Source organism: Physeter macrocephalus, chromosome 14, assembly GCF_002837175.3.
Source record: "Physeter macrocephalus isolate SW-GA chromosome 14, ASM283717v5, whole genome shotgun sequence".
NCBI lineage: Eukaryota > Metazoa > Chordata > Mammalia > Artiodactyla > Physeteridae > Physeter > Physeter macrocephalus.
This window is the reverse complement of record NC_041227.1, coordinates 93,792,088-93,816,330: the sequence shown is the minus strand read 5'-3', so window position 1 is coordinate 93,816,330 and position 24,243 is coordinate 93,792,088. Positions and strand designations below refer to the sequence as shown.

The 24,243-nt window shown below is 38.9% G+C and overlaps 1 protein-coding gene across 1 annotated transcript in view; it reads left to right on the top strand.

Moving 5' to 3' along the window:
• Nucleotides 1–24,243, top strand: part of EFCAB5 (EF-hand calcium binding domain 5) — a 98,765-nt gene that overhangs the window by 53,381 nt on the left and 21,141 nt on the right. Inside the window, 2 exon segments of the mRNA XM_055090305.1 lie at nucleotides 4,686–4,841; nucleotides 21,732–21,831. Of these exon segments, the coding sequence (XP_054946280.1) occupies nucleotides 4,686–4,841; nucleotides 21,732–21,831 (256 nt within the window).

Genomic DNA, 24,243 nt, shown 5'->3' with positions numbered 1-24,243 from the left:
TATCCCTTGGCCAGGTGTAAATAAGGGCCAGGCCTCTGCCTAGACTCTCTTTTTTGGGATTCTTTGTTCTTGCTCCAAAGTGGTCTGCTTTGAGATGGTCACTTCCTTATGCTCAGTTGTTTTATATCAATCAGACAGTCTGACGCCTTCAAACTGACACAGCTCAAAGTTTAAACCTTAGATAGAGAGGCTTCATCAGCTGTACCCAAAGATTGTACTTTAACATATTCTACTAAGTCCAGGCTGTGCATTTTCCTTGAGATGGTCTGCATCTGCGTGGCTTTCTATTCTCTCTAGTTCAACTGTATTTTGTAATTTTTGTTTGTTTTGTTTTGCTCATTTTGTTTTCCATGTGTGCTTTGAGCTATGGCAGAGAAGGACAGAAGATGGAAGAATGATGGCTTTGGGAGAGGTAGAGGCAGCAATATGTTGTGAAACTACCTGAGGAAACCTTAGGAGGAAACAAGGGAATTTTAAGCCAGGGAAATGGGAGAGCCTATGGCAAACTAGCCTCCAAGTTGGTGTGTGTCTTCCCAGCTGGTCTTCAACTGTAAGAAACACACAAATCAAGGAACTGTCTGATCAGCAATTCCTTATTGTTTGTATTAGTTTGCTAGGGCTGCCATAACAAAGTACCATAGACTGGGTGACTTAAACATCAGAAATTTAATTTCTCAGTTCTGGAAGCTAGAAGTCCAAGACAAGAAATTGGCAGGGTTGGTTTCTTCTGAGGGTCTCTCTCTCCTTGGCTTGTAGATGGCCATCTTCTCCTTGTACCTTCACGTGGTCTTCCCCTCTGTACATGCCTGTGTACAAATTTCCTCTTTTTAAAAAAAATTTTTTTTGGCTGCACCGTGCGGCATGCAGGATCTTAGTTCCCCGACCAGGGATCGAAACTGTGCCCCCAGCAGTGGAAGCATGGAGTCTTAAACAGTGGACTTCCTGCCAGGGAAGTCCCAAAATTTCCTCTTTTTTTAAGGGTACTAGTCAGATGAGGGCCCACCCTAGTCACCTCATTTTAATTTAATTACCTCTTTAAAGACCCTATCTCAACATACAGTCACATTCTGAGGTACTGGGGGTTAGGCCTTCAACATATGAATTTTGGGGGCACACCACACAACCCATAACATTGCCTAAGCCACCTTTCACCAGTATGGGTTAGACTGTGTGTTTCAGTCTGTCACTTTTAGTATTATTGGATATTAAATGAGGCCTTTGTTCAATTCATTTGTTAAGCAAAGTTTTTAAAGATCAGAACATTTTTCTGCTTTGTTGAATATATAATTAGCATTAATTGTTTTTAAAAGTTCCCTGTCTGAGACTGGAAAGCTAATTTTCTGCCCAAATGCTGTATGAACATATCACTTCTTCAATGATAGATAGCAAATATAATATGCGTATTTCAATATTCTATAGTTCTTGCTTGCAGACATTTCTGAAAACGTTATTTACTACCAAGGCTTCCAAACACAATTTGGAAGTTAATACCTAACATAGATAGTTTCCAAACATAGTTTTCTTCCTACTGCTCTCAGATCACCCACTTCGTCAATCTTCCAGTATGTCTATAATTAAATAAGTGTGAATCCCAAGGCTGTAGAATCTAACAGTAGCTACCAACCTGTTAAGTGTGACATTTACTGCATTCGCAACATTTTGATTTTCCTGTCAGAAAGGAAAATCCTAGAATTCATTACTTTGGGATCCAGCACACACAGACAACTTGATTAAGTACAGTTCAAATGTTTAACAGCTCACAAAGTGATTAAACTGAAGGATATTAGTAGCTAATCATATTCTTAAATTCATCTAAGCAATTATTTCAGGACTTATGGATATTAATTGACTCATTCCTTGGGAGGATGTGAAAACACAAAAGCTACCATATGTTTTCATTTTTTCTGTTTGTACAAGAGATCTTGGCAAACTGCTATAATTGTTCTATTTGGAATTTGATTTGTAGTTCAGTTGGCATCTGGTTGTCTTTCATGTCATATAGCCCATGCTTACAGAACATGCTCACTCAGAAAAGCCATAGGCTATAAATCTAGAATGTTAAAGTGTCTCTTGGAGAAACAGTTAAACTAATTCTTGATTTAATAGCATTTCCACAGCCAGAAAATTCATATGGCTTTGAGGTCAATTCCCAAAAGCTTAATACAAAACAAGATGAATCTTTTCATGAATCAGTAATTTGTATTTCAGCATTAGAGCACTGAGCCACAATATTGCCAGAAAATGTCAATTATTCGGTAATTCTACCTTATCAGTAATTTAGAAGAGTACCTGCTATTGAGGCAAAAAGTCATTAAGGATTGAACAATAGGATCTTAGAATACTGGTATAATTAGGACCAGTTGCCTTAGACCATCTAATTCAAACTTAAGTGAGTTTGAGCATAAGAATCACCCAGAGGGCTTCTAAAAACAAATTCTAGGTCTCCAGAGTTTCTGATTCAGTAGGTTTGGAGTAGGGTCCCCAAATTTGCATTTCTAACAAGGTCTCAAGGGACCACACTTTTTTTTTTTTGCTTTGTGCGGGCCTCTCCCTGTTGTGGCCTCTCCCGTTGCGGAGCACAGCCTCCGGACGCGCAGGCTCAGCGGCCACGGCTCACGGGCCCAGCTGCTCTGCGGCATGTGGGATCTTCCCGGACCCTGCATCGGCAAGCGGACTCTCAACCGCTGCGCCACCAGGGAAGCCCGGACCACACTTTGAGAACCACTGAGCTCATTGAGTTTTTCCTTCTAAAATACGTATGTCAGCTGAGAGGACTATTATAAAGAAAACCTTCTTGATCAATTTCTTACCTAGCTCAAAAGGAGACAAGAGCGATGGCTGCAGAGAACTTATTGCATGAAATACCTATACTTTGTACATATACAGGGTCCTCTCCATGACCCAGTGAGATAGTGACTGTGGTAGCTATTAGGGAACAAATTAAGGAACTGGGAAGTCCAGCGACTCATCCAAGGTTACTCAGCCAGTAAATATGGAAACTGGGATTTGACCCCAGACAAAATGTGAGGTCTTAACCAGTATACTATTCTGCTTCCCAAGTAACAGAAAAGAACTTAATTGTGCTCAGTAATCCATCAAGAATAATGACAATTAGGTGGTTTAGGCAGTTAAGGAAATGAAATATTTAGAAAAGCTCCTTTGCTCTGCTTTAAATTTTCCTCTTTTGATCTCTAAGCCAGTTGAATGATGGTTTATGATTCATTAGCATGGATTCAAGCCTAATCTATCTCTTACATAATACATCCTAAATTTGCCTATATGATATTAATGAGGAAGTGAAATATCGACTATAACCTTCATTTCAAATATTATGTCAATGAAATATGCCAACAAAATGTTCCATTTCAAACAAACTGTATTAGTTGTTATTCTTTAATTGTAAGAAACAGAAACCAGCCTGAGCTAACGTAACTGAAAATGCAATGTGCAGAAACCAAGGGCAGGAATTTGTTCTGGCTTCAGGAGGAGACTAGAATAGGGAGTTGGAGAACATCAAGACTCTTTTCTCTCTGCTTTTTGTTTCATCTGTCTCTGTGTACAGACTTCTTCTGCATCCTTAGTTCACATGGAGAAATCTGGCCTCCCAACAAATCTTAAGTTTACATTCACAGGTCCAGCCCCTCTCAGAGATCAACTGGCCATTCCCCAGTCCTAATTCTCAATTCGCAGTATAGAGAATCTGAATGAGTTTGTTTAGGATAAGTATCCTCCCATGGCCCAATCATTTCTAGCTATGGAAGCAGGGTCATTCAGTACAAATTTGACTGCCACTGTGCTTGGGGCAGAGGAAGAAATCATTGACTTGTGAGGTAGGCTAACACTTAAAGAGGAGTCCACTCAGAAACTCTTCCAGTGGTTGATACACTGCTCTCTATCACAAGATACTTACAGTCAGGTGTAGATCAAGATTGTAATGTTCCTGACCTATCAAATTAGCAGAAATGTGGAAAGCAATACACACTGATGATGAGGCTGAAGAGAAACAGCCACTCATACATTAGTGGTGGGAGTGCAAAAGGGTACAAGCCTGATATCAAAACCTACCAAAAATACAGATGCGTTTACCTTCTAAGCAAGCAATCCCACTTCTGGGAATCTATTCAACAGGGCTCAAGAGGAATAGCCCAAGAGCATAGGTGTTTTCAGATTCTAGACTTTCAAAAGAAAAAACAAATCATGGACAAAGGATACTTTATTGCAAAATCAGAAGATAAAAAAACCACCCACTCTCCCCATCCCTTCACTCCAATAATTAAATGTAGCCAGTCTTGGAGAACACATGCTCTTATATCTTCTACTTCAAAAGAAAAACTACATTCAATTTTTAGAGCTATTCATTTATAGCCCACATTTTATGACTGCTGCTATTTCATACTGTGAGGTTAAAACTGCTCCCATATAAAACTGATGTGATCTAGAGGGAAATTGTTCCAAAAATATCTAGTCCCGCTTATATATGGTGTTGGGGACTGTATTGATCACCTCTCTCTGCATCATAGCCTTGTATAATAACACTGACATGAAAATACTTTATCTAAGTGACAAGCAAATGATATGGAAAAAATTGCAGTCAGTAATTTCATGCACATCAACTGAATCCTTGGAAAAAATCCAAGTAAAGAGCACGGTTTTAAATCAATCATTTATCCTCTTTTTCTCCACAGTTCATCTCTTCTCACATTGCAGGCTTTACAAGTGAAATGTTTGAGGAGCTCCTTAAGCACCTTTGCCACTGTGCAGATGAATTCAGGGAGGTTATAAAAACTGACATGCGGAGACAGATGTTTGCTGAACTCTTCTTGCATTGTGACCGTGGGAAGGTAAGGTAAGACCCTCAAAGCAGTGCTTCTCAAACTATTTGTTATGAAGGACCAGTTTTTAGGTTGTTGGTGGTGGTGGTGATGTTTTTAATATCCAACCTGTTGTGGACTGATAATGAAAATGGATTACTAGGAGGGAAAAAGGACATACAAAATACAATTCACATTTTATTATCAGATTCAAATCTGATTTATTATCAGTTACTGTCTCAAGTTGCTAAACATTCTAGATGTTATTCTCAATTTCTACCTTTCTCATCACAGATTACCTCTCAAGTGGCACTGTATTTCATGATTTATAACTTGTCCCTAAGTTTCTTTCCCATTCTTAAGAACAGGTTGCTTAGAATTGTTTTTGCTTACTCTCTTTGCTGGTGGCTTCCTATAGAAAAGAGCTGCTGGGAATAGAAAGCCTACGACATTTTATTCTGTTTCTTAAAAACAAGAAACATTTATATCAAAAAGTATTTCTAGAAATAGGATTTGGGAAGGCACTAGTGTGCCAGGATACCAAATGGATTTGCAAAAATAGATACAAACTTTCCTGAAATATATTTGTTTATGAACCTTATATTTATTTGTTTGTATCCCCATGTTACTGAAAAGATTTAAGGAAGCTTATAAGAATAGATAAAATGCAACAGAATAACATAGATTAAAAGTAGGATGGGGCTTCCCTGGTGGCGCAGTGGTTGAGAGTCCGCCTCCCGATGCAGGGGAAACGGGGTTAAAAGTAGGATGGGGCTTCCCTGGTGGCGCAGTGGTTGAGAGTCCGCCTCCCGATGCAGGGGACACGGGGTCGTGCCCCGGTCTGGGAAGATCCCACATGCTGCGGAGCGGCTGGGCCCGTGAGCCATGGCCACTGAGCCTGCGCTTCCGGAGCCTGTGCTCCGCAACGGGAGAGGCCACAACAGTGAGAGGCCCGCGTACTGCAAAAAAAAAAAAAAAAAGTAGGATGAAAGAAGAAAAAAATAAGAGGCAGGATACTAAGTGAAGCTGGGAACAAAGCCCAAAATGCATACCAGAGTGACCTAAATATTTGCTCTGGTTGTCTACAGGTCTGAGTCTGAATCTAATATTCCTAGTAGTGAATGTGATAGGGAAACATGACAAAGCACACTATTGATAGTGCTTTTAAGATAAATATAAACTGGAGCTAAGAAGTGCAAAAATTTGGGATAAAAAGTATAGTCAGGAGTTTCTTCTGGAAGTACCCATTAAAGGGGCCCTATGTGATGAAGTGAACATCTTTATGCTGGACTTATAATAAGTGAAAAAACGACTTTATTAGAACAGTCTCTCTTTTTTTAAAAATTAATTTATTTATTTATGGCTGCGTTGGGTCTTCGTTGCTGCGTGCGGACTTTCTCTAGTTGCAGTGAGTGGGGGCTACTCTTCGTTGCAGTGCGTAGGCTTCTCAATGCGGTGGCTTGTTGTGGAGCACGGGCTCTAGGCACATGGGCTTCAGTAGTTGTGGCACAAGGGCTCAGTAGTTGTGGCTTGCGGGCTCTAGAGAGCAGGCTCAGTAGTTGTGGCACACAGACTTAGTTGCTCCGTGGCATGTGGTATCTTCCCGGACCAGGGCTCGAACCTGTGTCCCCTGCACTGGCAGGTGGATTCTTAACCACTGCACCACCAGGGAAGCCCAGAACAGTTTCTTAAAACCACCTTACGTGTAGGTAAATGATACCACACCTGACCGCAATTCAGAAAAAGCAGTTCTTAAAGGAGCCAATACATTACAGTATAGGTTCTCAGATACCTGCTAATTTGGCTTAAGTCAGGAATATATTTTATAAAATCTGAAATGTCTTTGTATCTTTCAGGCAATCCTTGAAAATTGTTTCTTTTAACAGAGCTAATAATAAATATTGGGTAACATGGGTCAAGATTTTACTCCCTGACAAATGCCTGGAGAACAACTATTCTCTGTTGGCCAACTTTATACCAACTCATGTGCAGTACAAAACATTACCTCACATAGTGGGATATCCCACACAGTGGGATAATATTTAGAAGAATAACTCAGGTTTGCTTATGCTTTTTGCTTTTCTTCCCATCATTCAAACAATAGTTATGTGCTGATCTTCGAAGGAAGGTAGATACAGTCTAGAGTAAAGAAGTTAATTGAGTTTCTGAATATTTTCAACGAGGAGCTGAGACAAGAGTTCAAAAGCCTCTACTTTCAATTGAAAATACTGGGATCTTGAGAAAGAATGGAGAATCATAGGGTGAAGAAGAATGCAAAATATGACATCAAAGCACTTTTTCTGTCAGTGGGAAGTTGTGACCAGCTGATGGGAGAAGGAGGTTGGAGGGGTTGTGACTACTGCTTAGGAGTTGCCTGGATCCCTAAGTCAGAGTTAATATCTGATATTACACCCTTATACCCCAACCAGGGTTGTATGTTGAAGGCAACATTATAGACACTTAGAAATTCCAAGTAGGTTGAGGAGAAATTTAAGAACACCAGGGCTTATGCATCATTTCCTGGGTGTAGCTCAGAGACTGCAAGCTTCATTGAGAAGTCCTGAATGCAACATGGCACTAAAGAGGAAGGTTAGCCACTGCAGAAGGAGGGGTCTAGGTGGATGAGCCTGAGGGTAGTCCCACTTCGGTGGCTAGAGGAAAGATAATGAGTGTTCCTAAATACCTGTGTGTAAAGGGGGTGGGTGTGCAGAGAAGATGACAGTAAAAGTTCTGGAAGTACACCAGGAAGTGTCCAACACTTGAAGTTGGGACAGGAGAACCATGGGCATTAACAAAAAACACCAAAAAAAGAAAATGCCCACTTCCAAATTATTCAGTGGGATGAACTCCATATGGTCAGAATCAACAAGTACTACTGGCACTGAACTAATTGCCCCTTTATTTGATGGTAGGACACTATGTAAGCCCCCAAAGAAAAATGGGCAAAGGATATGAACACAGAATATGTAGAATCACTGCATACTCAACAGATGAGCAAAAGCATTTTAAAATGACAATACCGAAAAATAAATAAATAAAACAAAATGATAATACCTATTGCTGGTAGGGATAGAGGAAAAGCATTTTCTCAAACATTCCTGGTGAAAATTTAATAGTATAGTATCTTTGTAAAGCAATCTGGATATACCTATTTAAATAAAAAATATACACATCCTTCAACCAAGTGATCCCATTCCTGAAATTTTTACCTCAAAGAAATAAAAGCACCAGTAGATAGAAAATACATGTACAAGGATGATTCCTGTGGCACTGTTTACACATGAAAAAGAGAGAGAGAGACGGAGAGATAAAGGGAATGTTTATCTGTAGGGAAATGTTTTTTAAATGATGGTACATCTACATCTTGGAATATCATGCAGCCTTTATACAAATTGAATAGATCTACACCAGCTGACTTGGAGGATTTTTATACATTATTAATGAGTGAAAAAAGTAAAAGATGGAGAAATATATGTAATAAAATCCCATTTTTGTAAAGCAAAAAGGACATAAACCATATGGGTACATATACATAGGTACACATGTTTGTATATCTATAGCTACATGAGCCTAGAAAAATGTTTATAACAAGACATGTAGTTAACTGGAATGAGGCTCAGAATCCACCATTCAGAGTGGTCCTTAAAGGCAGAAAGTCTCCTCTGAGATATTTATTCAGTTGAAGTTTTCAGAATTAGGTACAGCATTAAAAAAAAAAAAAGCAATACTAGTTCTTAGTCAGAGGATGCTATTAAAAATATATATTGGGGATTCCCTGGTAGCACAGTGGTTAAGAATCCTCCTGCCAATGCAGGGGGACACGGGTTAGAGCCCTGGTCCGGGAAGATCCCACACGCTACAGAGCAACTAAGCCCGTGTGCCACAACTACTAAGCCTGTGCTCCAGAGCCCGTGAGCCACAACTACTGAAACCAGTGAGTCACAACTACTGAAGTCCACGAACCTAGAGACCGTGCTCCGCAACAAGAGAAGCCACTGCAATGAGAGGCCCACGTGCAACAATTAAGACCCAATGCAGCCAAAAATAGATAAATTAATTAATTTTTAAAATACATATATATATTTTATATATATATGGAGCCATGCTTTGTTGAGTGAGGAGCAATGATCTTTTAAGTATTAACCAGGATCTTGAATCCACAGTGCCATCCACTAGCTTCTTGTTTCAACCAGCCATGTTCCAAATTGAACCCCTAGAGATAAAAAATATATATATGTGAAATTAAAACTTTACTACATAAGATTAGCATGAAATTAGACACTGAAGAAGAAAATATTAGTAAACATAAGGACATAGCAATAGAAACTATCTGAACTGAAGCAGCGAGAGAGAAAAAGAAAATGCCTGAGTGGTTATAAAAGACTTTTCTCCTCATTTAAAATGTTATTTAAATGATCATTTACTCTTTGAAGCAAAACTAATAATGTATTGTGAAGTTTACAATATATGTAGAAGTGAAATGTATGACAACAATAGCAAAAATAATGGATGGGAGAAAATAGAAATGTTTCTTACATTAGGCATAAAGTATATAATATTATTTGAAAGTAGACTGTGATAAGTAAAGATGCATAATGTTAAATTTTAGAGCAATTACTAGAAAAAAGAGAGGTATAGGTATTAAACCAATTGTGGCAATAACGTTGAATATTAAAATATAATCAAAAGAAGGCAGGAATGGGACTTCCCTGGTGGCGCAGTGGTTAAGAATTTGCCTGCCAATGCAGGGGACACGGGTTTGAGCCCTTTTAGGCATAAAGTATATAATATTATTTGAAAGTAGACTGTGATAAGTAAAGATGCATAATGTTAAATTTTAGAGCAATTACTAGAAAAAAGAGAGGTATAGGTATTAAACCAATTGTGGCAATAACGTTGAATATTAAAATATAATCAAAAGAAGGCAGGAATGGGACTTCCCTGGTGGCGCAGTGGTTAAGAATTTGCCTGCCAATGCAGGGGACACGGGTTTGAGCCCTTGTCCGGGAAGATCCCACATGCCGCAGAGCAACTAAGCCCGTGTGCCACAACTATTGAGCCTGAAAGCCAAAATTACTGAGGCTGCGTGCCACAACTACTAAAGCCTGAACACCTAGAGCCCCTGCACTGCCACCGCAATGAGAAGCCCGCGCACTGCAACAAAGAGTAGCCCCCACTCTCCTCAACTAGAGAAAGCCCACGTGCAGCAACGAAGACCCAACACAACCAAAAATAAATAAATAAATAAATTTATTTTTAAAAAGGGCAGGAAAAGAAGCAAAAAAAGAAGGAGAGGAGAGAAAGAGGAAGAGGAAGAAGGAGGAGGAGGAGGTGGAGGAGGAGGAGGAGAAGAAAGAAGAAAGGAGAAGGAGAAGGAGAAAAGAAGAAAGAAGAAGAAGAAGAAGAAGAAGAAGAAGAAGAAGAAGAAGAAGAAGAAGAAGAAGAAGAAAAGAAGAAGAAGAAAGAAGAAATGGGACAAAAACAAACAAAAAACCCAAGTAGCAAGATGGTCTATTTAAAGCTAACCATAGTGATAATTACTTAAATGAATATGGGCTAAACACTCCAGTCTAAAGACAGAGATTGTCAGGCTGGATAAAACCAATATAAAGATACAAATAGTTTAAAAGTAAAGGTATGGAAAAAGATATATCTTTTGGCTACATTAGTAGAAGACAAAGGAGCCTTCAGAACAGGAGTATTACCAAGGATTAAGAGGGCTATAGTATAATGATAAAGGGGTCAATTTGATAAGAAGACATAATAATTCTAATTGTCTATACACCTAATAGAGTTTCAAAGTGCATGAAGCAAAAAATGACAGAACTGCAATTACAATTGGAGAATTAAACACTACTTTCTTAGCAGTTGATAGAACAAGTAGACAGAAAATCAGCGAGGATATAAAATACTTCAAAAATGCTGTCAACCAACTTGACTTTGAGTGTCATAGAACATTCAACTCAACAACTGCAGAAAAACATACTTTTCAATTGCACTTGAAACATTCACAAAGATGATCACATGCTATACCATGAAACAGATCTCGATAAATTTAAAAGAATTAAAATCACACTGTGTACGCTCTTTGACTACAGCAGAATTAAGTTAGAAATCAATAACAGAAAGATAGTTGGAAAATCCCCAAATATTTAGAAACACTTCTAAATAACCCATGAGGAAAAAAAATCATAGGAGAAATTAGGAAATATTTGAAACTGAGTGATAACTAAAGCACAATGTAATAAAATTAGAGAAATGCCACTAAAGAAGTGTTTAGAAATTTATAGCTTTGAGTGCTTATATAAGAAAATAAGATCAGTCTAAAATAAACAAATGGGACCTAATTAAACTTAAAGCTTTTGCACAAAAAAGGAAACCATAAACAAGACAAAAAGATAACCCTCAGAATGTGGGAAAATATTTGCAAACGAAGCAACGGACAAAGAATTACTCTCCAAACAGTTCATGCAGCTCAATATCAAAAAAACAACAACCCAATCAAAAAGTGGGCAGAAGGGACTTCCCTGGTGGCACAGTGGTTAAGAATCCGCCTGCCAGTGAGGGGACAGGGGTTCAATCCCTGGTTCGAGAAGATCCCACATGCCTCGGAGCAACTAAGCCAGTGTGCAACAGCTACTGAGCCTGCGCTCCAGAGCCTGCGAGCCACAACTACTGAGCCCATGTGCCATAACTACTGAAGCCCGCGCGCCTAGAGCCCGTGCTCTGCAACAAAAGCCACTGCAATTAGAAGCCCGCGCACCGTGTGGAAGAGTAGCCCCTGTCACTGCAACTAGAGAAAGCCCGCATGCAGCAACGAAGACCCAACACAGCCAAAAATAAATAAATAAATGGGCGGAAGACCTAAATAGACATTTCTCCAAAGACGACATACACATGGCCAAGAGTCATATGAAAAGATGCTCAACATCACTAATTATTAGAGATTTGCAAATCAAAACTACAATGAGGTATCACCTCACACCGGTCAGAATGGCCATCATCAAAAGATCTACAAACAGGGTTTCCCTGCTGACACAGTGGTTAAGAATCCGCCTGCCCCACAGGTTTGAGCCCTGGTCTAGGAAGGTCCCACATGCCGCAGAGCAACTAAGCCCATGCGCCACAGCTACTGAGCCTGCACTCTAGAGCCCACGAGCCACAACTACTGAGCGCACACACCACAACTACCGAAGCCCGAGCGCCTAGTGCCCGTGCTCCGCAACAAGAGAAGCCACCGCAATGAGAAGCCTGCGCACCGCAACAAAGAGTAGCCCCCCCTCGCTGCAACTAGAGAAAGCCAGCACGCAGCAGTGAAGACCCAACACAGCCAAAAACAATAAATAAATAAAAATAAAATAAATTAAAAATAATCTACAAACAATAAATGCTGGAGAGGGAGTGGAGAAAAGGGAACCTGCTTACACTGTTGGTGGGAATGTAAATTGATACAGCCACTGTGGGGAACAGTACGGTGATTCCTTAAAAAACTAAAAATAGAACTACCATATGACCCAGCAATCCCACTACTGGGCATACACCCTGAGAAAACCATATTTCAAAAAAGACACAGGTACCCCATTGTTCATTGCAGCACTATTTACAATAGCCAGGTCATGGAAACACCCAAATGTCCATCAACAGAGGAATGTATAAAGAAGATGTGGTACATATATACAATGGAATATTACTCACCTATAAAAAGGAACGAAATTGGGTCATTTATAGATGGACCTAGAGTCTTTCATACAGAGTGAAGTATGTCAGAAAGAGAGAAACAAATATCATATATTAATACATATATGTGGAACCTAGAAAAATAGTACAGATGAACCTATTTCCAGGGCAGCAATGGAGACGCAGATATAGAGAATGGACATGTGGACACAGTCAGGGAGGGGAGGGTGCAATGAACTTGAAGATTAGATTTGACATAAATACACTACCATGTGTAAAATAGACAGCTAGTGGGAAGCTTCGGTATAGCACAGGGAGCTCAGCTCGTTTCTCTGTGATGACCTAGATGGGTGGAGTGGGTGGGGGAGGGAGGTCCAAGAGGGAGGGGATATATGTATGCATAAAGCTGATTCACTTCCTTGTACAGCAGAAACGAATGCAACATTGTAAAGCAATTATACTCCAATAAAAAGAATAAAATTTAAAAAAAAGAGCAGTCTAAAATCAGTGATCTAAGCTTCCATCTTATAAAGCTAGAAAAAGAAAAGCAAAACCAAATAAATGAAAAGTAAATAAAAAGGAAGAAATGATAAAGAAATTGGCAAAAATCAATGAAATAAAAAACAAAATACAACTGTGAAAATCAAAACAAAAGCTGGCTCTTTGAAAAGATTAATATAATTGATAAACCTCTAGGTAGAGTGATCAAAGAAAAAAGAGAAGAAACAAATTACTAATATCAGGAAAGAAAGAGCACTACAGAGCCACAGACATTAAAAAGACAATGGAGGGGGGGACTTTCCTGGCAGTCCAGTGGTTAAGACTCCGCCCTTCCAGGACTTCCCTGGTGGTCCAATGGTAAAGAATCCGCCTTCCAATGCAGGGGATGCGGGTTCAATCCCTGGTATTCGGGGAACTGGGATCCCACATGCCGTGGGGCAACTAAGCCCACGCCACAACTACTAAGCCTGCACGCCTCAAGGAGAGAGCCCACGTGCTGCAAACTACAGAGCCCATGCGCTGTGGAGTCCGTGCACTACAACTAGGGAGAGAAAACCTGCACACCACAATTAGAAGACCCTGTGCCACAACTAGAGAGAAGCCCACACACGGCAAAGAAAGATCCCGCGTGCCTCAACTAAGACCGGACGCAGCCAATAAAAGAAGGAAGGGAGGGAGGGAGGGAGGAAGGAAGGAAGGAAGGAAGGAGGGAAGGAAGGAGGGAAGGAAGGAAGGAAGAAAATAAATAAGAAGACTCCGCCCTTCCACTGCAGAAGGTATGGATTCAATCCCTGGTTGGAGAACTAAGATCCCTCATGCCATGTGGCATGGCCCCAAAATATTCTTTTTAAAAAAATTTTTTAATAAAATAAAAAGACAATGAGGGAACATTATGAACAACTTTATGCCAATAAATTTGCCACTTAGATTGAGTGGACAAATTCTCTGACACACAAATTACCAAGTCTGACTCGAAAGGAAATAGAAAACCTAGATACTCTCATATGTATAAAGAAATTAATGTCATTAAAAACCTTTCCACAAACAAAACTCCAGGCCAAGATGGCTTTACTGCTGAGTCCTAGCAAACATTTAAGGAAGAAATAATTCCAGACCCACACAAAGTCTTCCAGAAAATAGAAGCGAGAACATTTTCCAACTCATTTTATGTGACCATCATTATTCTGATATAAAAGCCAGACAAAACTATCTCAAGAAAAAAAAAACCTGTAGGCTAATATCTTCCATGAGCAAGATACAAAAATCTTTAAGTTAATTTTAGCAAATTAATTCAGCAATATATTAAAAAGGTAATATATTAAGATCAAGTGGAGTGTAATCCAGGGATGTAAGATTGGTTTAATATTCAAAATTCAATCAAGGCAATTAACCATGTTAAGAAACTAAAAAAAGAAAAACTATATGGCCATCTGACCAAATTCAACACACATTCATGATTTTTTTAAAAAACCTCTCAGCAAACTAGAAATAGAATTTTTTTCAAAATGATAAGGAGCATCTATGGAAAGCCTACAGTTATACTTAATGGTGAAAAAATTAATGATTTCTTCCTTATATCAGGGACAAGGCAAGGATGTCCACCCTCACCCCTTTTATTTCACATTGTAGTGGAGGTACTAGCCAGTGAAATAGGCATGAAAAGAAAAAGAAAACCTCTTTATTCAATATTACATGATCTTCTATGTAGAAAATCCTAAGGAATATAAAAATTGAATTCACTAGAACATATACATGAATTTAGTCAGGCTTCAGGACGTAAGGTCAATACATTACAGATCAATTATATGTCTATATACTAGCAATGAGCAATTGGAAAACGAAAATTTTAAATGCCTAAATCACACACATGAAATACAGATAAATTGAACAAAGTATATACAATACCCATAGACTGAAAACTACCGAACATTACTGAGAGAAATAAAAAACCTAATTCATTGAAGAGACCAGTCCTCATTTTTCTCAGAGACCATACTCATGAATCAAAAAGACTCACTATGTCCCAAATTGATCTATAAATTCAACACAATTCCAATCCAAATCCTAGTAAGCTTATTTATAGAAATTGACAAGACTAATTTTAAAACGTTCATGAATTTCAAAGGATGCAGAGTAGCCAAAATAATTTTGAAAAAGAACAAAGTTGGAAAATTTACACTAGCTGATTTAAGGATTTAATATATATCTACAGAAATCAAAACAGCATGGTATTGGCGTGAGAATAGACAAATAGATCAGTGGAACCAAATAGTAAGAAATGTAACCACATGTACATGGTCAGTTGATTTTCAACAGAGGTTCCTAGGATAATATTTTCAACACATGGTGCTGGAAAAACTGGCTACCGACTTTGGGGTTGGGGGGACGAGTTGTACTCCAAGCTTTGCCTCACACCAAACATAAAAATAAGCTTGAAATTGCCTTTAGACCTAAATGTTTAAGGCAAAATCACAAACTTCCAGAAGAAAACATGAACCTTAAAGGAATATTTGATAAAATGGACTTCATCAAATTTAAAATTCTGTTATCTGAAAGACACTATTGAGGAAATGAAAATACAGCTATAGACTGGGATAAAATATTTACAATAGATTTAATGACAAAAGTTGTGTGTCCAGAGTACATAGAGGACTCCTACAACTTAATGAAACAATCTAATAAAAATGCCATGGATTTTTTAAAAAACTTTCAGGAAAGAAGATACATGTATGTCCAGTAAGCACATGCAGATATGTTCAATGTCAATAGTCATAGAGAAATGCAAATTAAAACCACTATGAGCTAAAATTAAAAAGCCTGACAATACCAAGTGTTGGTAAAGATGTAGAGCAACCAGCATTCTCATACATTACTGATAGAAATGGAACAACCACTTTGGAAAAACAGTTTGGTTGTTTCTTTCTTTTTTTTTTTTTTTTGGCCACACCGCACAGCTTGCAGGATTTTAGTTCGCCGATGAGGGATTGATCCCGTGCCCTGGGCAGTGAAAGCACGGAGTCCTAACCATTGGGCCACCAGGGAATTCCCAGTTTGGTGGTTTCTTAAAAGTTAAACATATACTTAACCATATGACCCATCAACCAGCAATTCCACTCCGAGATATTTACCTAGGAGAAATAAAATGGAATGAGAGAAATCTGAACATATGTATACTCAAAGACTTATATTTAATGTTCTTAACAGCCTCATTTGTAACGGTTCGAAATTGGAAACAACCCAGATGTCCTTAACTTGTGGATAAACACACAGTAGTATAGCCACACAGTGGAATTACTACTCATCAATGAAAGAGAATGAACTACTGATATATACTATAACATTGAGAAATTTTAAAAATACTATGCTAAGTGAAAGAAGGCAATCACAGAAGGGAACACACTACATGATTTCATTATATGAAAATCTAAAACACAGAAAGCTAATCTACAACAGTAGAAAGCAGATTGGGAGTTTTCTGGGGCCATGAGTAGAGGGGACTGATCGCAAAGTGGCACAAGAGAACTTTTGGTTTCATGAAAATGTTCTTTCTCTTCATTGTGGTGGTAGTTACTTGGGTGTATACACTATCAAAACTCATTAAACTGTACACTGTTTTTAAAGATTTTTTTGACATGGACCATTTTAAAAGTCTTTATTGAATTTGTTACATTATTGCTTCTCTTCTATATTTTGGTTTTTTGGCCGCGAGGCATGTGGGACCTTGCTCCCCGACCAGGGATCCAACCTGCATCCCTTGCATTGGAAGGCGAAGTCTTAACCACTGGACTGCCAGGGAAGTCCCTGAACTGTACACTTTAAATTGATGCATTTTACTGGATGTAAATTATGCTTCATTGAAATTGACCAAAAAATCCAAAAAGTGTTCATAATAGTCAAAAACTAAAAACAATACAAATGTACATCAACAATAAAATGATTAAATAAATTTTCATATATATATTCATACAGTAGAATATTGTGTAGCAATGAAAAAAGAATTACAGTCAAATGAAACATGAATAACATTCACAGATAAAATGTTGAACAAAAAAAGACACAGGGCTTCCCTGGTGGCGCAGTGGTTGAGAGTCCGCCTCCCGATGCAGGGGACACGGGGTCGTGCCCCGGTCCGGGAAGATCCCACATGCCGCGGAGCGGCTGGGCCCGTGAGCCATGGCCGCTGAGCCTGCGCGTCCGGAGCCTGTGCTCCGCAGTGGGAGAGGCCACAGCAGTGAGAGGCCCGCGTACCGCAAAGAAAAAAAAAAAAAAAAAAAAAGACACAAAAGGTCATGTATTATATAAGTCCAATTATATGAAATTCAATAACAGATAAACTAATCTATAGTGATAAATATCAGAATAATAACCACCTTTGGGGGAATTATTGACTAACAGAAACCATGAAGGAGCCTTCTAGTGATGATAAAAATGTTCTATATCTTTATCTGAGTAATGTTTACACAGTATATAGATAGGTAAACATTTATTGTGCTAAACACTTAAGATGTATACCCTTTATTGCATATTTATTATTCCTCAATGAAAAAAATTTTAAATGATCACTTATGGTTGCTTGGGATGAAGTGCCTTGGGCTTTAAGAGACCAAGTGGCTGCTGCATTTTATCATAATTGTAATAGTGCTGACTACAAGGGCTGTCGGTGGTTGAGCTTCATCTCACTGCATTGGAGAGGTTATAGAAAGTAAAAGACGAGCTCAGGGCTTTAAATGCTTAGCTCAAGTTGCAGTCACAAAACCAGAAAATGTCCATGATGGCTCTAAAGAAATCTCTATTTCTTATAGCTTCAGAGCAGATACAGATTTTTAAAAAATCAGCCCCCAAGTTTAATGGGACAGAATGAAAACATAAGCCAAATTCATAAGTCTCTCATGTGAAAGTCAGCACATTGCTTGGAAAATAGAGGGATCCTGAGACTTGGAATGGTTACATTTGGATGGAAGCTGAGACTTGTGCCACGAACCTCCCTAAAGACTCCCTTGGCAGCAAAAGCAATCCCTTCTCTGCTTTTTTTGAGGATATAAGCTTTTCTTTCCTTACAGAACCTATAACTTCACTTGGGGCAATTAGCTATTTTCCTTAAGGCCCACCTGTGTATCATCCATTGCCTTTAGACCCAAAAGTCAGATATCAGCATGCCCCAAGAGGACTAGTCAAATCTGTAGAGAAAGTTGATTGTTAGTATTCCAGGAGAATAGCAAGTTTTTGCTAATTCATAGCAGCAGAAACTTGGGGAACATGTGTGGGCATTGATTATAAAAAATTTTTTTTGGGCCACGTCACGTGGCATGTGGGATCTTAGTTCCCAACCAGGGATCAAACCCATGCCCCCTGCAGTGCAAGGTAAAGTCCTAACCACTGGACCGACACAGAATTCCTGATTATAAAACTTTTAGACTTAGGAGGATGGATATAACTTTGGATTAGCCCAGATTTATCAGTATCATTATACTTAGAAGATTTGCTAAGCAGTAATATTTTTGGTATCTTGGAAATGGTTTTAACAGTTTTCTTGGTAGATTAACTATAACCTTGACTCAAATACAGCCTACATTCAATGAGATTGAGATGCCAGAGCCTTCATGGCATGCTATAAAAAAATAAATCCAAAGGCTTGTAAAATTGACGAAGTTGATTTCTCATAGGTAGCCTACCCATATTCACCTTCATCCTATTCCCCAAGAGTGCCCAGGTGACAATCCCTGAGAAATCCATTAATGACGGGAGCACTAACATCCCTAAAAAGCTCTTTGGTAGCTGTCCTCTGTAGGTTGGGAATGATGGTAGGAGATAGTGGCATTGAAGTGGGCTTTCTAGTTTCAAGGAACTGATGGGATTCCTAGAAGACAAGTGGCCTTTAACTGCCAGAGATAGAGTCTACTGGTCAAAGTTAATGTGATAGATAAATGGTATTTTGACTTAATGCCCAAGGTTAAAGGCCATATTATTATATGGCCTTTTTATATGGCCTTTTTATATTATTATATATAATATTATAATATTATAATAAAATATAATATTTGTCTAGGACTCATACTGTGGTTTTTTACCTAGTTCCTGAACATATGATTGGAATTACCACAATGAACAGCAGAAATTAAAGTGGCCATATGAATGTTTTGACTCATAGATTTTCTGTAGTGATCATGATTTTCTTAGGAATTACATAGGTAGGATATCTACTAAATTATTACTAGAACTATTTACAGAAAAGCTCTAACTATGGGGCCAGAAACATGAGATGAGACACCACAATGGAGAGTTTTGGCTTCTTATCCAGTTCCCAGACAAGCAGTTGATACACCCAGAAGGCTTTGGTTGAAGTGGAGGCTGGCCTTCTTGAGGAAGAATTCTGCTACGAGCATATACTCTAGATCTTATTTCAAGCCTTTCTCAAAGGGCATGTAGCCCTTTACTAGGGTGAATATGCATTAGAAAAAGGGAAATGTCCCACCAGACTTTCAGAGATTACCAGACTCCAAGTTAACACTAATCCCTGGTATCCCAAAGTGCCCCAGTGGACCACTGGTTAAAGTTAGGGCTTATGGATGTCAGGTGATAAATGCTGTTTTGATCCAAGGTTATATCATAGACCCAGTTAATCTGCGGGACCTAGCTATATTTATTTCTGGTTCTTGAATGTACAACTGGAATAGACATGTACAGCAACTAGCAGAATTCTCAAAAATTAGGGGCTGAAGGCTATCATGGTGGACTTTCTCTGACTGCCAAAATGGTAAAAAAACAAACGGATAACAAAAACAAATTTAAAAAAAAACACAATTCCACAGAGATTAGATATGAAAATAGTGATATGAAGGATTCAGAAAATAACATTCTTATTACATTCTTATCTAGTTCTTCTGTTTTGCCTATGCAGAAGGTAGGTAGATCTTGAAGAATATTTGTAGATTACACTAACACCATTTGCAGCTGCTATTCAAGATGTGGAACCTTTATTGGACCAAATTGACACAGATCCATCATTCACGACAACTGATCTGGCAACTACTGTTTTCTCTAGAGCAGTTTGCAAGGACCAACAAAAGAAGCTTGATTTCACCTATTAGGAACAACAGTATCCTTTTACTGCCTTGGCATAGGGCTAAGGCAGCTCTTTTTTTTTTCTATCATAATTTAGTATGCAGAGACATTGATTGTGTTGACATATCATAGAACATCATACAGGTTCATCACCTTGATGATTTCCATTGTGGTGATTGGACTGGATGAGCTGGAAGAAGCATTAGATGCCTTGGTAAGCTCCATGTGTGTCAGAGGGTGGAAGATAAAAACCATAAAAATTCAGTGTTTTCTACGTTGGTAAAATTTTTAGCTTCCAGTAATTGGAAGCATGACAGGATATCTGTTTCAAATACGAGGCAAATTGCCAGATCCTGTGCCACCTACCACTAAGAAAGAAGCATAATGCTTATTGGACCTTTTTACATTTTAGGAACAACCTTTACCACATTTGTATCAATCTGTGCTGCTCTTTTGTGTTAACTGAGCCATCAGCTGGCAAAGGGGGTCCCAGAGCAAGAAGAGGTCTTGTAGGATTTCTAGGCTGCATTACAAAGCCTCTTCTTTATCTTATGCCTTATCTCCTAGAAGATCCTACAGTATTTGAAATGAACAGGGCAAAGTAGAAAGCTATCGCAAGTTGCAATAGTAGAATCACAATGTAGATCCCTCAACTTTTGGTGCAAAACCATGCCTTCTACTAAAGTTAACTATTCTCCTTTGAGAAACAGCTCATGTGTATGTTTATACGGTGATAATTCATAAAACCATACACTTATTATTTTGTGTACTTTTCTGTATGTTATTTTTCAAAGCTTTAGTTTTTAAAAATTGTATGGAAAAATGAAGGTCCAAATATAGCAAAAACAATTCTAAAAAGAAGAACAAGTTGGGGAGAATTTTCCTGATTTATAAAAATAAAGTTATATTAACAGAATATTGAACCTGGCATCAGACCCATGAGAATGTGGGAATTTAGTGTATAACATGGATGTAAACTCGTGGGAAGGGACTAATCAATAAATGATATTGGGATGATTGGCTTCCATATTGGACAAAAAATAAAATTAGATTTCAGTCTCCTTAATGAGGAAAAATAAGTTCCATCTGATCAGAGACCTAGATATGGAAAACAAAATTTTTAAAGTTTTAGAAGCAGATATAGAGCATGCCTTTTGACCTAAGTATAGGTAATACTTCCTAAAGAATACAGCAAGTAAGCACAAACCATAGAGGAAATGATTGATGCATTTGACTACTTCAAAATTTAGAACATTGATATGGCTAAACTCACCAAAAGTTAAGTTAATAAGAGATTAACTGATAACTGATAAGAGATAAACTGAGAAAGACTATTTGCTATATAGATAACAGAATGATCATTATCAAAAATTTATAAGTTAATAAGAAACAGACTACTCATGCCAACTGAAAAAAATGGGAAAGGGGGCTTCCCTGGTGGCGCAGTGGTTGAGAGCCCGCCTGCTGATGCAGGGGACACGGGTTCGTGCCCCGGTCTGGGAAGATCCCACATGCTGCGGAGCGGCTAGGCCCGTGAGCCATGGCCGCTGAGCCTGCGCGTCCGGAGCCTGTGCTCTGCAACAGGAGAGGCCACAACAGTGAGATGCCCGCGTACCGCAAAAAAAAAAAAGAAAAAATTTCAAATCTCCTGTAACAACTAATTGCCAACTTTCTGCTTAGGTAGGGTTTTTGGATCGGCAGAGGACATTGGCTTTGCTGGAAACATTCTATGACCAAAGTTCAAAAGCGCTCAGAGGTTTACTACGAAACCCAAGACAATGTAAGTGCCACCCAAAGGGAGCATGCTCAAGCTGGAGTGATGCAGTACACCGAAATGATAATACAAGGTCATTCTATTCCCATGGAATCCCTTCATATAATATCTCCCTTAGATCATGATAGCTCTATCTAGTTATTCATTCCACACAAAATTCAGTCTTCATCACAACTAGATGTATTTTTCACTATGGTATAATACTAAAAGTTGTTAAGTCAGAACTCAGCTAGATTTCAATTTTAAATTCATTCAAATGAAGGGGTGCTTTAGTGACAATCTGAATGTTTTGGAAATTAAGTTGGTAGTGGTAATTCCAGTTTTAAAGTCCAACTTAGAATTCTAAGGTTTCTAAGAAAAATGTTTCCTTCTCCCAAGCATTTTTTATTGAAATATAGTTGATGTACAATATTATGTTAGTTTCAAATGTATTACATAATGATTTGACATTTTCATGTATTAGGAAATAATCACCGTGATGAGTCTAGTAACAATCTATCCCCCTACAAACTTATCACAATATGATTGACCATATTCTTTATGCTGTATATTACATCCCTGTGACTTATTTATTATATAACTGGAGGTTTGTGCCTTTTAATTCGCTTCACCTGTTTCACCCACACCTCAAACCCTTCTGGCAACCACCCGTTTGTTCTCTGGGTCATATGGCAGTTCTACTTTTAATTTTTTGAGGAATCTCCATACTGTTTTCCATAGTGGTTGCATCAATTTACGATACCACCAACAGTGCACAAGGATTCCCTTTTCTCCATATCTTTGCCAGCACTTATTATTTGTTGTCTTTTTGATGATAGCCATTCTGACAGGTATGAGGTGGTATCTCATTGTGGTTTTTTTGTTTTTGTTTTTGTTTTTATTGCTGTACGCAGGCCTCACTGTTGTGGCCTTTCCCTTTGCGGAGCACAGGTTCCGGACGCGCAGGCTCAGCGGCCATGGCTCACGGGCCCAGCCGCTCTGCGGCATGTGGGATCTTCCCGGGCCGGGGCTCGAACCCGTGTCCCCTGCATCGGCAGGCGGACTCTTAACCACTGCGCCACCAGGGAAGCCCCCTCATTGTGGTTTTGATTTGCATTTCCCTGATGATTAGTGTGATGTTGAGCATCTTTCATGTATCTGTAGGCCGTCTGTACATCTTCTCTGGGAAAAGTCTATTCGAGTCCTCTGTCCATTTTTTAATCAGGTTTTTTTTTTTGTTTTTTTTTTTTGTGGTACGCGGGCCTCTCACTGTTGTGGCCTCTCCAGTTGCGGAGCACAGGCTCCGGACGCGCAGGCTCAGCGGCCATGGCCCACGGGCCCAGCCACTCCGCGGCATGTGGGATCCTCCCGGACCAGGGCACGAACCCGTGCCCCCTGCATCGGCAGGCGGACTCTCAACCACTGCGCCACCAGGGAAGCCCATTCAGGTTGTTTTTTTGATGTTGGTTTGTATGTCTCCTTTGTTTTGGATATTAACCCTTTAGCAGATATATCATTTATAAATATCTTCCCCCATTCATTAGGCTGTCTTTTTGTTTTGTTGATAGTTTCCTTTGCTGTGCCAAAGCTTTTTAGTTTGATGCTGTTCCATTTGTTTATTTTTGCTTTTGTTTCCCTTGCCTAAGGAGACATATCCAAAAATACATCACTAAGGCAGCTGTCAAAGAGCCTACTGCCAATGTTTTCTTCTAGGAGTTTAATGGATTCAGGTCTTACATTTAAGTCTTTAATCCATTTTGATTTTATTTTTGTACATCGTGTGAGAAAGTAATTCAGCTTGATTCTTTTGCATGTAGCTGTCTAGTTTTCCTAACACCATTTATTGAAGAGACTGTCTTTCCCCATTGTATACTCTTGCCTTCTTTGTTGTAGATTAATTGATGATATAAGTGTGGGTTCATTTCTGGTCTCTCTATTCTGTTCCATTGATCTACATGCCAGTTTTGTGCCAGTACCATACTGTTTTGATTACCACCACTTTTGTTTGTTTGTTTGGGTTTTTGTTTTTGGTTTTTTTTGGCCACACTGCACAACTTGTGGGATCTTAGTTCCCTGCCCAGGGATTGAACCCGTGCCCTTGGCAGTGAAAGTGCAAAGTCCTAACCACCGAACCTCAGGGAATTCCCTGTAATATATTTGAAATCAGGGTGTGCGATAGCTCCAGCTTCTTCGTTCTCAAGATTGTTTGGGCTATTCAGGGTCTTTTGTGTTTCTATAAAAATTTCAGAATTATTTGTCCTAGTTCTGTGAAAAATGCCATTGGTGTTTTGATAGAGATTGCACTGAATCTGTAGATTGCCTTGGGTAATATAGTCATTTTAACAATATCGATTCTTTCAGTCCATGAGCACAGTGTATCTTTTTTTTTTTTTTTTGTGGTATGCGGGCCTCACACTGTTGTGGCCTCTCCCGTTGCGG